Genomic DNA, 13,762 nt, shown 5'->3' on the forward strand with positions numbered 1-13,762 from the left:
GAAAAAAGAGGTGGCCCTGGACATGGATCGATTGGAGTAGGCAAAGCAATGCTTCTCTTCTCCTATATGTTTGAGAGCGATGCTGTGTGCCTTGTCTTATCAGTATCAGATGATGGAACGATGAGATGATGGTGGGGGCAAAGCAAAGCAAAGAAAATTCAGAGCAACGGATCTAGCTGGGCAACAACAGTAGGTACCTCATCTGAAGCAAGGCAAATTCAGAGCAAAAGATCATGGATTGCCTAACTGAAGCACTAATGTTGATCATGCTCGAAATGATTCATCTGGACTCTCGTGGATCTCATCTCACTGATGCAGATGCATCATTTGTGCATGACTTTAATATGAACAAGTACGAGCCTGTTAATATGTTTCATGTCTGAATTTGTCAGGCTGGCTGTTGTTTCAGACCTTCATTTTGGTATAGCACACGAATGCATTCCGGTTGTTCATAAGCTTGATAGTGCACTGACATAAGTATAGACCAAAGACGTCGTTTCGGTGAGAGCGTACTTGAAGTCTGACTCCTCTTTCTTTTCTTTTTCTCGCAGTTGCAGCCAAAGAGTAGCATCAGATCCATGCTGTCTATGTCTGTCGTACTCTTTTTTCATGGCAAAACAACAGGTGCATTACATGTGCATAGGCTTATTGCTTCTCTCTAGTTGTTGCCACTGGGAGGAAAGAAGCGACTGATTCTTTCATGCACTAGCAGAGCAGACTAGCTAGGGAAGAAAGTGCAATGCCCCATGCCCTGAGGGTTTTCATTTCAAGTCATCTCAGACACAAAGTGATACGCTTTTCCTCCTGCCCTACCATTCCTTTCTCACCTCTGATCTGAATCCACAGTAGTCGAGGAGGAAAATTCCCCCTTCCCTTGCAAAATTTTTTAATCTAACATTTTATCGACATCGTGACGCTGGAAGGGATCGAATAAAGCTTAGATTTTTCTGGTAAATGCTACTAGTTTTAAAAAAATCCCCGATTATTCCTGCTCCTGAGTGCAAGAGAAGAAAAATGCTACTCCTATATTCCCTCTGACTTTAACTGCTACATATATGCCTACTGCCTCAAGTACAGATGCTTCTGCATTTCTGCACTGAGGAGGATTGGAGGAATAACATGGATATATATATATATATACCGAAGTCCAGAGTCCAAACTGTCTGTTATACATCATTGCATGGCCATCTCACACAGTTAAAAAGGACTTCTTTTCGCCTTTGAGAAAGATATATAGGTGGCCACACTTCTCGCTGTCCCGAATGGAATGGCGACTGCATCATTGTCCACACAAAAGAAAGAAAAGGGATCACAAACGTGCTACAGTTCTTGTGCACTAGCTAAGTTTCTGTAGAGGACTTTTACAGTACACCTAAATGAGTGCATGCCGTCTATTTTCTTCATCCGGTGGTTTAGATTAGTCCAATAATACTCTATCGTCCATCAGTATCATGGGTATCATTAAAGAGTATCATGGGTATCATAAGGGTAGGATTGGAAAAAAAACTATGATAAACTTGTAAATTATATGTTTAATTAGGGAAGATCAAAATAGTAGTTTATTCTTCGGATAAACTTTCACTTATTCTGTTCATTTCATTTATTAGGGTTTCCAGCTTCCGTCGGTCGGTCGATGATGGGTGGCGAAGGTCCGAAGTCCGGTCAGTCAATGACGTAATTACCCCTAAGGGTATCAAGATAATTACAATAATACCTACTAAAATGGACGGTTGGATCACAACAATGATACTCTTTATCATCTAGTATCATGGTGTACTGTAAAAGTTCTCTTTCTGTAACTATATTGAGCCATCTTTTTCGTCAGAATTGAAAAAAGGAGTACCTGAAACGATTCTTTCCTCGGTTAGGATTCTATTTCACGTCCTCATCGCCATATCTTAAGCACATTCTTCTTCGCCTAGAGTCCCGTATCGTCTGGTCGGATTCGTTCGTACGCTCCTCAGAGAGAGAGAGAGAGAGAGAGAGAGCACTGGCTATAAATTCCGCGATCTGCAACTGCAATTGTTGTCAGAATTAAGAGGACGCAGCGAGTTGTGTGGAGCATGGGGTCGTGGCTTGGTGATGGCTTGCCGGTGGCTGTGATGCTTTGCCTCAACGTGGTGGCGGCCGTCATGGTGTCGCTGGTGAAGGTGGCCATGGACGGCGGCATGAACCCGCTTGTGCTTGTCACCCTGCAGCAGCTCACGGCGTCCGTCTTCCTCACCCCCATAGCCTACTTCAAAGAGAGGTGACTGACTTGACCACGGCAAGAACGAAAATTGAAAAACGAGGAAGAAGAAGAAGAAGAGAGGATTATACATTGCAAAGGCTTTGGTTCCTTTTGTTTTCAGTTCAAGTTCAGCATGTCTTTTGCTGCAAATTTCAGGAAGTCGAGACCAAAGCTGACACTGGAGATCTTCGGCTACCTCTTCGTCAGTGCCGCACTCGGGTACTAGTCAACACAATTGCACAGCTGTTTCGGCCATGAACAGCGAGCATGAACTTGCACTTGTGCTTGCAGGGCAGCTCTGAGGCAGTACATGATCTTCGTCGGCCTGCGGTACACCACGGCAACCTTCGTCACCGCCTTCTCCAACATCGCCCCAGTCCTCACCTTCCTCCTCGCCGTCGCAACACGGTAACAAAATACCTCCAAGATTCTTGCATGCACAGAAGAGAAGGAGAAGGAGAAGAAATCTTTAATTTGTTTTGTTAATTGTTCTCCATCAAACAAACGTGCTACAGTTCAGAATCACTGAACCTGAAGCGCAAGACGGGCATGGCGAAGCTCCTGGGCACGCTGGTCTCCCTGGGCGGCGCCATGGTGCTCACCCTCTACAAGGGCGCCGCCCTCACCCACGCCGCGCCGCCCCAGCACCTCCATTCCCTGCAGCATGGGGGAGGTGCGGACTCGGTGAGCCACGGGAAGTGGACGCTGGGCACGGTGGCGATCCTGGGGAACTGCGTGTGCCTCTCCTGCTGGTTCCTGCTCCACGGCCGGCTCGCCAAGAAGTACCCGCATGTGTACTCGTGCAACGCGTTCATGTCCATGTTCAGCTTCCTCCAGGTCGCCGTCGTCGGCCTCTGCACCCAGAGGAGCATCTCCCCGTGGATCGTCAAGACCAAGTTCCAGATCCTCACCGTCCTATACGCCGTAACTACACAACCTGGAGTTTCAGTCTGGTTGTGTCTTTTCTGATTACTCTCAACTTGATCATGTACGTGCTTGTGATCTCCTCAGGGCATCGTCGGATGCGGCGTGTCGTTCGTGCTGCTGACATGGTGCATCGAGAAGAGGGGGCCCGTCTTCGTGGCCGCCTTCATACCGATCGTGCAGATCATTGTCTCGGTCATCGACTTCTCCATCCTGCACGAACAGCTCTACCTTGGAAGGTGCAACTACTGAATTACAGTAGCATGTATTGCCACCATGCTCAGAATTTAGGTCCTGTAGTTTCCAAAAAAAATAAAAATAGGAGCTGAAATCATCTCGACCTTGTGCCGTGCAGCGTGCTGGGATCTGTTCTTGTGATCGGCGGACTGTATCTTCTACTGTGGGGCAAGAGGCAGGAGGCCTTGCACTGCACTCCAAAATCTACTCAAGATGACGATAAAGAGCAGCAGGAGCAGCAAGTGCAGAACTGAAGAGTGAAGACGGCGCATCTTCAGACAGTTGAGTTGTAACAGTTGCAGAAATAAGTCCTCCCGCTTTTTTTGGGTCTGCTGCCAAGAAAGTGTTTAGATTCTAATCCAAACAGTAGACTAATCTAAAATCAGCTTTCTGCAATCCTTTGGAGAAATAATTAGTACGCGCAATATTGAAGAGCAGATTTTCTGCACATATGGGAAGATGCTCACCTTTAAGTGTACTACATTAGCACATTTACTACACAAAATGAAACCAATAAATGTGGAAAAAAAGTCTTATGGATATGCTATTGTAAGTTTATTGAGTAAAGTTTCGTTCTTGAAAAGAGAGTTTATTGCGTAACTACCAAATTTCAATCTAAAAATTATCCCGGATTTTACATAAACCAAAATGAAAACAAATACAGGAGTTCAGAAGTGTACTGTATTGTAAAATTTTCTTGGCGAATTTGTACTGTATGGTATTCCTCTTGAATAAAAATTGAGTATACATAACAGAAGAGTATATATGGAACTCAAAATAAACAACCATAGTGAAACAGCGAACATACTCACTATCTACATTATATACGTACAGCTTGATCACATGCACAGGTGTGCACAGCAAAGAAAAGAAGAGATGTAAAATGCAAGAGTTAATAGACTTCCACATTCCATTGCTCTCCCTTCTTCAGTTGCTTCTTGTAATCCAACCAGTCAATGCCTAACATTGTAAACCATGCAAAATTCAGCACAAAAATTGCGTCACAAAACCTGCTCAAACAACAAAAGATTCAGAAGATTATATACCGTCTTTTGCAGCCAATGACACCATAATGTCATCAATACCCTTCTCCATGCCTTTGAGCCCACACATGTAGACGTAGGTGTTATCCTTCTTCAGAAGCTCCCACAGCTCTTCCTTGTACTCGGCCATCCGAGTCTGGATGTACATCTTCTCTCCCTGGGCGTTGGTCTGCTCTCTGCTGACAGCGTAGTCCACCCGGAAGTTCTCCGGCGCTTTCGCCTTCATCTTCTCAAACTCCTGAATAAATATAAATGCAGTACAACTAGGGAGGATAAGTATCACATGAAAATAAGTACTACTCATGGAAACAACAGACATGTACTGACATCCTTGTAGAGCAATGAACTACTCGTTGGAACACCCAAGAAGAGCCATGCTAGACCATTGAACTGCACAAGAGTTTATACATTGTTGGTTCAGTTTTTTCAGTAAAGTTTACTTGGAGACATGAAATGTGAAACTACAGGATAACAAAACAGTTGTACCTCGTAATCGTCATACTTCTCGAAGAACATTTTCCACAAGAATGAGCGGAATGGAGCAATACCGGTACCCGTCGCAAGCTGCAAGTAACCGACAAGACAGTAAACATTTCTGGTTCTCATCGGTACGTAGTTGACGAATTTTACTTTGGTACTTAAGCTTACCATTATAATTGTAGCATTGGGGTCTTTGGGCATGAGCATTTCTTTACCAACTGGTCCAGTTATCTGGACGTCAGCACCTGGCTTCAGGTCGCCTGCATTAGCACAGGGAAACAAACTGTATCAGATATTCAGATATCAACCTGTAAAGTGAGAACTTGGATGGCACAATGTGCTGATAGTAATACTTCTTAAGGCTTTCAATTGCTACACTGTCAGGCCAATCCAGTCAGGATTAGTGAACTAAAGTATACAGTGATGTCTGAAGGATATCATTAGTACAGGCTACAGCTAGTTAATGGAACGTTATACACAACATGGAAGTAAAGTACTATGGCGGCAGCCGAGCCGAGTGGCTCCTGGAGGCTGCCGTCGGGGGAGTGACCCGGGTTCAAGCCCTGACGCTGCCCCCCCGGGGCGCTCGTACAGTCCCTGTGCGACTGTGTGAGTGTGGGTCCTGATTCTGAAAAAAAAAAGGAAGTAAAGTACTAAATTGTGATCCACATTCTACAAAGACTGTGTCTTCAGACGTCCAAATTTGAATTGTCACAAGTCTTAACTAGTGATAATAGCAAAATGCGGTGCTCGTGTTGAGAGAAGAGAAAAAAGGAGATAAATGCGTGCATGAGCTGACATAAGAAGTTTGAGCAGACTCCTTTGACAATCTCTCCCTGATCGTTGGTGTAAACAAGCCTCTTGACGCAGAGTGAAACCTACAGATGAAGCATAAAAGCACAAGTCAAACTCCATCCATTTGACCATTTCTGTCTCTCCGTGGTCAGTGACCCTCTCTAGTGTGCGTACCTACGAATTTCTAAATACATACTCCCTCCGATCATAAATACTTACGCCTTGATCAAGATCCGGCCAAATATTTAAAACTTTGGTCACCAAATAATTTCTAAAATATTTAGTTTGAAAATATAAAATACATTCGTGGAGATTTATCATGAAAAATATTTTTATAATATTATACATACGTGAGAAAGAGAGAGAGAGCTCACTGTCTTGGAGTCGCCAAAGTCTCCGAGAGCACTGCTGGCGATGGAGTAGAGCCTGAGTTTGTGCGGTTTGCCGTTCTTGTCGACGCCGTCGGCGATGACACCGATGGACTGGCCCTCTCTGTACGGGATCTCGCCTGCAAGAAGAGTTCACAGAAAATGTGCTGCAGTTCAGTCCTCTGTGCTGAAGCATGGGATGCAGTACCAACCAGTAGAGGAGGGGAATCAAACCAACCTTCGGTGCTGAAGACCATGTGCCATGTCTCCCCTGGCGCGTCGTCTCCGGTGATCTTGGTGTTGAGGAGGCACTTGCCGACGTATGGCTCCTTGGGCCTGTACTTGTTGGTGACGACGCCCTCGTCCTGCTTCTTGGAGATCTTCTTCGCCTTGGCGGGCGCCGCGACGTCGGTGGCGGACGCCTGCGCCCGGATGACGACCCGCGCGGTCCTCGGGCGGTAGGAGGAGAGGAAGTGGACGGTACAAGGGGACGGCGAGGCCTTGGCAGAGGGTGAACAGGACGGGAGGGAGACGGCCGCGGCCGTGACAGCGGCCATGGCGCCTTGTGCGACCGCAGCTAGCTAGCTACTGAGGTGCAGCGAGACAGTTTGCGCGAGTTGAGTGGGCAGGACGAGCAAGGAAGACAGTCCAAAGTGAAGGAGGGATAGATACATGATGATGAGTGGAAGGTGGAGGAGATGACGAGCAAGTGGTTCTGGACGTTCTGATGCTTTTGGTTTAGTTTTGGGCTTCATGTTTTTAATTAAGTTGAACTTGTGATGGAAACCAGTTAAATTCAAAATTTCTTAAAATTATCTCAAGTTTAATACTTTTAGTTAAATGTGAGTCAAACCTTCTCAAACTTTCGTTAAATTCAAGATTTTATAAAGGAGAAGTTGTATTGACTTGAGTATTTGCATTTTTCGGCTTTACTTTCAATTTAGTGGATTTTTAATGAAGTTTGAATTTGAACTCAGTTCATAATTCAAACATACAAATACTTTAGAAAAAAGAAAATGAATTACGGTTCACTTATCCCCTCATGTCAAAACTTACGTTAAGATTCGTGTTGGAGAGGTAGATGAAAAAAAATTATAAAATAAGTAAGAAAATCAACGAATAGATAAGTATCTTGTAAGATATGTACGACCGAGATATGTCGTACATGCATAAGAAAATGCAAAGTTGTATTGTCCTTAGATGACTTAGACTGGATACAACTATCCAACTACTATATACGATTTTCCATTGGCAGATCAGCCTCACTTTTTTTTTTGCTTAAGACACATCGTGCATGCTCTTTTGTGGTAGAAATATTGAATATTCTATGAGATCTGATCTTATAGGAAGACTCTCTATTATATATATTATATGTCTCTCTTATTTCTTTTAATTAAACATTCATCCTCATTAAACGTACTAACCGTTAAATAAGAAATAATGGTATATATTAAAATCTTGTAAGGATCTCGTAGAATTATTTTAAAGCCCATGCAAAGGAGGGTCGGTCGAGAGAGAGGGAGAGGAGAGAATGGTGGAAGAATGTCCCTCCCGCATCCAACGCCCGGCCTCCCATTTGATTTGTTTCCCCTCCCGACGGACGCGACGCCTCGTTCCGCCTGCGCACGCGCTAGGGTTCGGCTCCGCCTCAGGCTCCACCCGCCTCCGCCCTCCTCCGGCCGCGCCTCTTGCCGCCGGAATCCCACCGCCCCGACGCCCCCAAGCCGCCGTAACTTCTCTTCCTCTTATCTTGTACCTGCCTCACATCAGATTTGCACGGTTTTGGACAAGACAAGTGATGGACCGGGGTTGTTTCCAGTTAGAGGGTATTGAGAGGAGAAGCTCCCTTTCTTTGCGATGATTGCCTTAAGTCATCATTGCTGCGATTTCAGTGCTAATTGCAATAAACCGTCCCTAATCTCTTGTGCAATGGTTGGTTTTAGTGATAATACTGCAGTGAATTGTTTATTGCCCTGCTGTTTTGAAGCAAAAAATTAATGACATATTCCTTCTACAGATCTCCTTCAGTGGGGGTGTATTGCCAAATCAATGATGGAATCAGCCAAGGCTTGGGCGATTAAATGTGGATGGGGGCCGTTTACGGCGCCCTCGTTGGAGGACCTGCTGCCGGAGCTGTCCTGTGAGGAGCAGGTACGATTGCAGAGCCGCTTGCGCATCCGCAAGCGATGGAAGCATCCTCCATTACCTTCGGAGTACTCAGAAGTGTACGTCCCCTCTCCCTCCCTCCCCAACAGGCTTAGATCCCTGCTCCTCCTGCTCCTGCTGTAGAGGTTTCGACAATTGGAAACGCTTACCATCAATTGGAAGGGATCGAGACAGTTAAATGTTGTATACATAATAACATGCTCATGTGACCAAGTGAGTCACAGCCAATTGCTCTTATGATTCTTGCACACCGTCACGACATCCCCAAGCGTGCAGTTAAAAAAAACTACTTTTATTGTGGCTAGAGAATTGCATTATGGAAAGGTGTGTGTGAGATTACCCATCAGCTCCAATTTTGTTGATGATGTGGCTTAATGACAAGACGTGTTCACACTCAATATATAACAGGGAGGGCAGAGTGATTCTGTTTATCTATGTACCTACGTATGTTGAACAACTAACATGTCAAATGAATTACTCCAATTGCATTTGATTTGATTCAGAGACCGTGACACCACCATCATCCCCTACGTCCGCCACGCTCTCCGTCACTACAATGACAAACACCCAGTACGTGCAGTTCATTTCATTTCATTCGAGTAGTAATTAAATTTAGTTGGTCCTGATCAATTTCATCGCAATTAATTCCTGCTGCGTGCTGCATGATGTGGCATATATATATATATATATATATATATATATATATATATATATATATATATATATATATATATATATATAGGAAAACTAGTATGTACTCCTGGGTGTATGTACTCCCACCTCTCATATACCACTTTTAAAAGAGTATAAAATGTTTGTTTAGATGGTATATTGCATGTGGGAGTACATACTCCTAGGAGTATAGAATAGGTGTCCTATTATATATATAGGAAAACTAGTATGTACTCCTGGGTGTATGTACTCCCACCTCTCATATACCACTTTTACACGTGTGTTATACTTCTTTATCACTTTAAATATACTTCATTAGTAATTATAAGATACTACAATACAAATCCCACGAAATTTTTTATGAAATTCCATGATTTTTATCATAATTTGCGTATATACTTCTTTTATGTATAAAAAAGAGTATATAGCAAAAATGAAAGGCTAACATTGAATTTTTTTTTCATACAACTCATATTGGAGTATCTTAGAATTAGTATTAGAGTATACTAAAAATGATAAAAGAGTATAAAATGTTTGTTTAGATGGTATATTGCATGTGGGAGTACATACTCCTAGGAGTATAGAATAGGTGTCCTATATATATATATATATATCTGCATGCAGGGTGGCGAGTTCGATGCTGTGAAGCCTCTGATGGAAGAGAGCGTGCGTTTCAGGGGCAAGGTGTGGTACCACGTCAATTTCTGGGCTCGCAGCCGCAGCAGCAATAAGATGAAGCGCTTCTTTGCTGAGGTGCACTACAAGAAGCCATCCACCAGCAGCTCCGTCTGCTCGGACCTGCAATTTCCAGTCCCAATTCCCATCGTTGAAGTATGCACCATCATCGGTATGTAATGTTTCTATCTTGTTAACTGGTTCGATCATTAGTTTTGATTGATTAATGCTGCTAACACGCATATGCATGCAGAAGAGCCGCTTGCCCGGTACAGGAGGAGCTGCGCATTCTGTCGCGGCAACTTGGACATTTTGCACCCCCTGGGTTCCCGGAAGTTTGTTTGTGGGAACGACAAGGACCGGATGGAACAACAACTCAAGCCGTGCCTGCGCCTTCCATGGGTTGGGATGCCATTCACTTGCCCCCCGGGTCCAGCCTCCCCCAACTGTCCAGAGGAATTGGACCTTTAATTTCTGACCATGTCAATACAGGCCAGGTCAGGTGATATATTATAGCAGATATCGAAAAAATATTCATTCATAGATCTTGGGATATTATTTTTAATTTCTGACCTTGATGGGTATTTGTGTATGTTATTTTTTTTTCGCGAATACATAGGAGAGCTGCGTATCATTGTATTAAGTAGGATAATAAAGGACAATTTGGATACAGACACGACGCGCGGAAAAGAAAACCCCCCGCTCGGCAGCAAGAAAATGCCGCCAACCTAAGCCGACTACTCTTGAAACAAACAACCTAAATGGCGAGCACCCGCCGAGTACCAAAGCTTTGCGTCCTCCACGATTCGACGTAAGAGATCCGACACCGTCGTGGATCGATGCTCAAAGAGCCTTGCATTCCGCTCCTTCCAGAGATGCCAGGCGACCAACATGAAGAGAGAACTAGTTCCTTTTCGCAAGGCAGGAGCTTGCAGCGCAACAATGTGTGCCCACCAATCTTGAAGGGAAACATCAGCGATGAAGGAGCAATTGCGACGAGCCCAGGTAAATGTCTCCCACCAGACGGATTTAGAAAAAGAGCAGGTGACCAAGATATGATCAGCCGTTTCGCTCTCTTGGTCGCAAAGCCAACACTTTGGGCGCGCGTCCAGGCCATGCCTAAGACGCCTATCTGTCGTCCAAATGCGTCATCTCGACGCAAGCCAGATGAAGATCTTGATTTTCAGTGGAGCCCAAGTTCTCCAAATCCGCTCCGCGCCCTGAAAACCCACTGCTCCGCAATGGAGAATGTCATACGCTGAGCACGCCGAATAGACACCGTCAGGCGACCAGCGGCAAACGAACTCATCGACCGCGTTCTCCTCCAGGTGAATGTCCGAGAGACGAGACCAAAGCTGGAGGTACTCGACGAGAACCTGCACAGAGAGGGCCCCGTTGATGTCATCAATCCAATGCCGATCTTGTAGGGCCTGCGCCATCGTCCGAGAGTGAACTGTCCGCCAGTTGACCATAGCCCAGAGAGTAGGCGCCACTGCTTGGATCGATTTCCGGTCGAGCCAAGCATCTTTCCAGAAAAGTGTCCGCTCGCCATTGCCTACACGTACGAACACAGATGCATCAAACAAGGCCTGCACCTCAGGTTCTGTTTGAAGGTTCAGGGCAGACCAAGCCCGATCGCGATCCACTCTTTGCAGCCACAGCCATCGAAAGCGCAGCGCATATCCGGCAAGCTTAAGGTTCGGCACGCCAAGGCCGCTGTATTTCAACGGCCTACAGATAGTGCCCCACGCCACGGAACACATGCCTCGGACAGACGCATCAGACCCCGACCAAAGAAACCTGCGTCGAATTGCGTCGATTTCCGAGATCAACCAAGCTGGCAGCTTGTTGGCCATAAGAGTATAAGTGGGGATGGAGGAGAGGACAGACTTCACCAAAATAAGGCGGCCACTTTTTTCCAGCATTGGCCCTTTCCAAGACGGAAGCTTCACAGCAAGGCGATCCACGAGCGGTCGAAGCTGAGATTTGGGCAGTTTCCTGGTCGAAAGAGGAAGACCAAGATACTTGATTGGAAAATGGGTAACTTGGCATTGGAAGATGGCTTGTATATCCTCGACTGCATCTTCGCATGCAAATATAGGAGTGATTGAGCACTTGCTTAGATTTGTCCTCAAACCCGAGGCCGCCCCGAAGATCTCCAATACACGAGTGATGACATTGGCTTCAAAGCACGTAGGCGCAACAAATAGAATCACGTCATCTGCATACATGCTGCACTGATGTTTAACAGCTGGGTGGCCAATCGGTTGGAGAAGGCCGTCGGCGCTCGCTTTGATGAAGAGACGATTCAGAACGTCCATGACTAGAATGAAGAGCATGGGTGATAATGGATCCCCTTGGCGAAGGCCCCGTCGATGGCAGATGGGCAGCCCTGGCTGACCGTTGAGCAAAACACGGGTTGACGAAGAAGATAACAAAATTGCAATCCAATTTCTCCATCGCCGCCCAAAGCCCCATGCTTGCAACACCTCCAATACCAGAGGCTAGGAAACTGTATCAAAAGCTTTAGAGATGTCCAATTTCAGCAGGAACTTTGGAATTTTCCGCTTCATTAACAGCTTAGCAGATCTTTGGATGTACTTGAAGTTGTCCTGAATGGATCTCCCCGTGATGAAAGCACTTTGGTTAAATAGGATGATGTCGTCAAGTTGGTGGGCCAGCCGTTTTGCCAACAACTTGGAGACCAATTTAGGGAAGCTGTGAAGCAAGCTAATTGGACGATAATCGTTAGGTGCAGCGGCATCCGGCCTTTTAGGCAGAAGAGAAAGAAGAGCACCATTCAAACAATGAAATTGGCGCCCATTCTGCGCGTAGAAAGCATCCAACGCCCTGAGAACATCAAACTTAATCACTGACCATGCCGATTGGTAGAAAGCCCCGATGAAGCCGTCCGGTCCTGGGGCCTTGTCCGGAGGCAGCTCCCGGATCACCCTCCAAACCTCCTCCTCGGAGAAGGGCATCTCAAGGCAGGAGAGGTCCTTCGGGGAAATTCCCAACGCCGGCAGATTGATAGAGGAGGACCTGGCCACCTCAACGCCCAGCAGATGCTCGAAGTAGTTGTGAAGGGCATTGGATTTTTCTTCGTGACTGAAAACCAACCGATCCTCAACGCGTAGGCTGGTAATGTGGTTCTTCCTTCTCCGGTAGGAGGCGTGCGTATGAAAGAACCGAGTATTTGCATCCCCTTCCCTTAGCTGTGAAATCCTTGAGCGTTGCCGTGCTATGGTCCGCTCCAGTGAAGAGAGGCCAAGGTAGAGGCACTTCAAATGCTTCCTGAGATCAGATTCAGCAACCGACAGTAATCGGACCTCCTGGGCACGATCAAGCCTCAGAATGATCTCTTTGGCCAGCAAGAGCTGCAACTTGACGTTCCCCACTTTTTTCGCCGCCCAGCTCTGGAGTTCACGGGCCGTGTTACGGAAAAGACAGTCAAGACGCCGAAAAGGGTCCAAGACATCATCTGGGCAACGCCAACCCCGTTCCACGGCTTCGCTAAAGTCGTCAAACTTGAGCCAAAATGCTTCGCAGTGGAACCTAGGCTTGGTCTTGATCGGAGCATTGCATTGGAGCAGAAGGGGGCAATGGTCTGAGATCTCTGAAGATAGCCCCTGAAGAAAGGAGAAGGGAAAGAGCTCCTCCCAATCTAGGTTGGCCAATGCACGGTCAAGCTTGATAAGGGTCGGGTTGGCCCGATCGTTGCTCCAAGTACATGCACGACCATTAAGATGCAGATCCTTTAATTCCAAATCATCTACAGCCTGCCGAAATTGCAGCATGTTACGGCGGTTGACACGCGAATTATTCTTGTCAGAAGCCTCCAAGATAATGTTGAAGTCCCCCACAACAAGCCAAGGACCGGTGCAAACGTCCCGGATGGCCTGTAGCTCTTCCAAAAATAACGTTTTCTCATGGTCTTCTTGCGGACCGTAGACAGAGGTAAGCCACCACGACGGCTCACCGTGTATGTTATTACTTCACTTTGATACGTATTACCTTGTGTTGTGTTAGCTAAACAATGTAATGTAATGGTTATTTGTTCATGCGTGGACCATGTTAAGTACCCCTGTTCTTCCCTACTGAGTCCTCTCTCATGCAAATGTAGCAAGCAGTATGTCTCGTGCCGCACAAATTTCACAACATTGGAGCGAGTT

The 13,762-nt window shown here is 46.0% G+C and overlaps 3 protein-coding genes across 3 annotated transcripts; 2 read left to right on the plus strand and 1 right to left on the minus strand.

The window, feature by feature from the left end:
- The first annotated feature begins 1,796 nt into the window (after positions 1-1,796).
- LOC133926097 (WAT1-related protein At3g30340-like) lies at positions 1,797-4,038 on the plus strand. The gene is made up of 6 exons (XM_062371857.1): positions 1,797-2,248; positions 2,387-2,449; positions 2,522-2,638; positions 2,746-3,154; positions 3,242-3,393; positions 3,510-4,038. Exons 1-6 carry the CDS (start codon positions 2,064-2,066, stop codon positions 3,643-3,645), a joined length of 1,062 nt encoding a protein of 353 aa, XP_062227841.1. The 5' UTR covers positions 1,797-2,063; the 3' UTR covers positions 3,646-4,038.
- A 33-nt stretch (positions 4,039-4,071) lies between these two features.
- Positions 4,072-6,734, minus strand: LOC133926096 (ferredoxin--NADP reductase, leaf isozyme 1, chloroplastic). Its single transcript, XM_062371856.1, has 8 exons — positions 6,316-6,734; positions 6,084-6,217; positions 5,714-5,792; positions 5,083-5,174; positions 4,921-4,998; positions 4,762-4,824; positions 4,438-4,672; positions 4,072-4,351 (listed from the first exon to the last, which is right to left on the minus strand). The coding sequence occupies exons 1-8, from the start codon at positions 6,632-6,634 to the stop codon at positions 4,284-4,286; spliced, it is 1,068 nt and encodes a 355-aa protein (XP_062227840.1). The 5' UTR covers positions 6,635-6,734; the 3' UTR covers positions 4,072-4,283.
- Positions 6,735-7,576: 842 nt separating this feature from the next.
- LOC133926098 (uncharacterized) lies at positions 7,577-10,183 on the plus strand. Its single transcript, XM_062371858.1, has 5 exons — positions 7,577-7,806; positions 8,095-8,302; positions 8,747-8,813; positions 9,540-9,762; positions 9,844-10,183. The coding sequence occupies exons 1-5, from the start codon at positions 7,620-7,622 to the stop codon at positions 10,059-10,061; spliced, it is 903 nt and encodes a 300-aa protein (XP_062227842.1). The 5' UTR covers positions 7,577-7,619; the 3' UTR covers positions 10,062-10,183.
- The last annotated feature ends 3,579 nt before the right edge of the window (positions 10,184-13,762 follow it).

The sequence above is a fragment of the Phragmites australis genome, chromosome 8 (genome assembly GCF_958298935.1).
Source record: "Phragmites australis chromosome 8, lpPhrAust1.1, whole genome shotgun sequence".
Classification (NCBI taxonomy): domain Eukaryota; kingdom Viridiplantae; phylum Streptophyta; class Magnoliopsida; order Poales; family Poaceae; genus Phragmites; species Phragmites australis.

What these genes read in the sequence shown, in the direction of transcription:
- LOC133926097 (XM_062371857.1), top strand. Translation starts at nt 2,064, where the DNA reads ATGGGGTCGTGGCTTGGTGATGGCTTGCCGGTGGCTGTGATGCTTTGC. An exon ending in TTCGTCAGTGCCGCACTCGG is followed by an intron (nt 2,450 to 2,521) that starts GTACTAGTCAAC and finishes TTGTGCTTGCAG; the next exon opens with GGCAGCTCTGAGGCAGTACA. An exon ending in CTCCTCGCCGTCGCAACACG is followed by an intron (nt 2,639 to 2,745) that starts GTAACAAAATAC and finishes AACGTGCTACAG; the next exon opens with TTCAGAATCACTGAACCTGA.
- LOC133926098 (XM_062371858.1), top strand. Translation starts at nt 7,620, where the DNA reads ATGTCCCTCCCGCATCCAACGCCCGGCCTCCCATTTGATTTGTTTCCC. An exon ending in CCTTCGGAGTACTCAGAAGT is followed by an intron (nt 8,303 to 8,746) that starts GTACGTCCCCTC and finishes GATTTGATTCAG; the next exon opens with AGACCGTGACACCACCATCA. An exon ending in TGAAGTATGCACCATCATCG is followed by an intron (nt 9,763 to 9,843) that starts GTATGTAATGTT and finishes ATATGCATGCAG; the next exon opens with AAGAGCCGCTTGCCCGGTAC.
- LOC133926096 (XM_062371856.1), bottom strand. Translation starts at nt 6,634, where the DNA reads ATGGCCGCTGTCACGGCCGCGGCCGTCTCCCTCCCGTCCTGTTCACCC. An exon ending in ACTTTGGCGACTCCAAGACA is followed by an intron (nt 5,793 to 6,083) that starts GTGAGCTCTCTC and finishes CTTCATCTGTAG; the next exon opens with GTTTCACTCTGCGTCAAGAG. An exon ending in AGTCTGCTCAAACTTCTTAT is followed by an intron (nt 5,175 to 5,713) that starts GTCAGCTCATGC and finishes GTGCTAATGCAG; the next exon opens with GCGACCTGAAGCCAGGTGCT.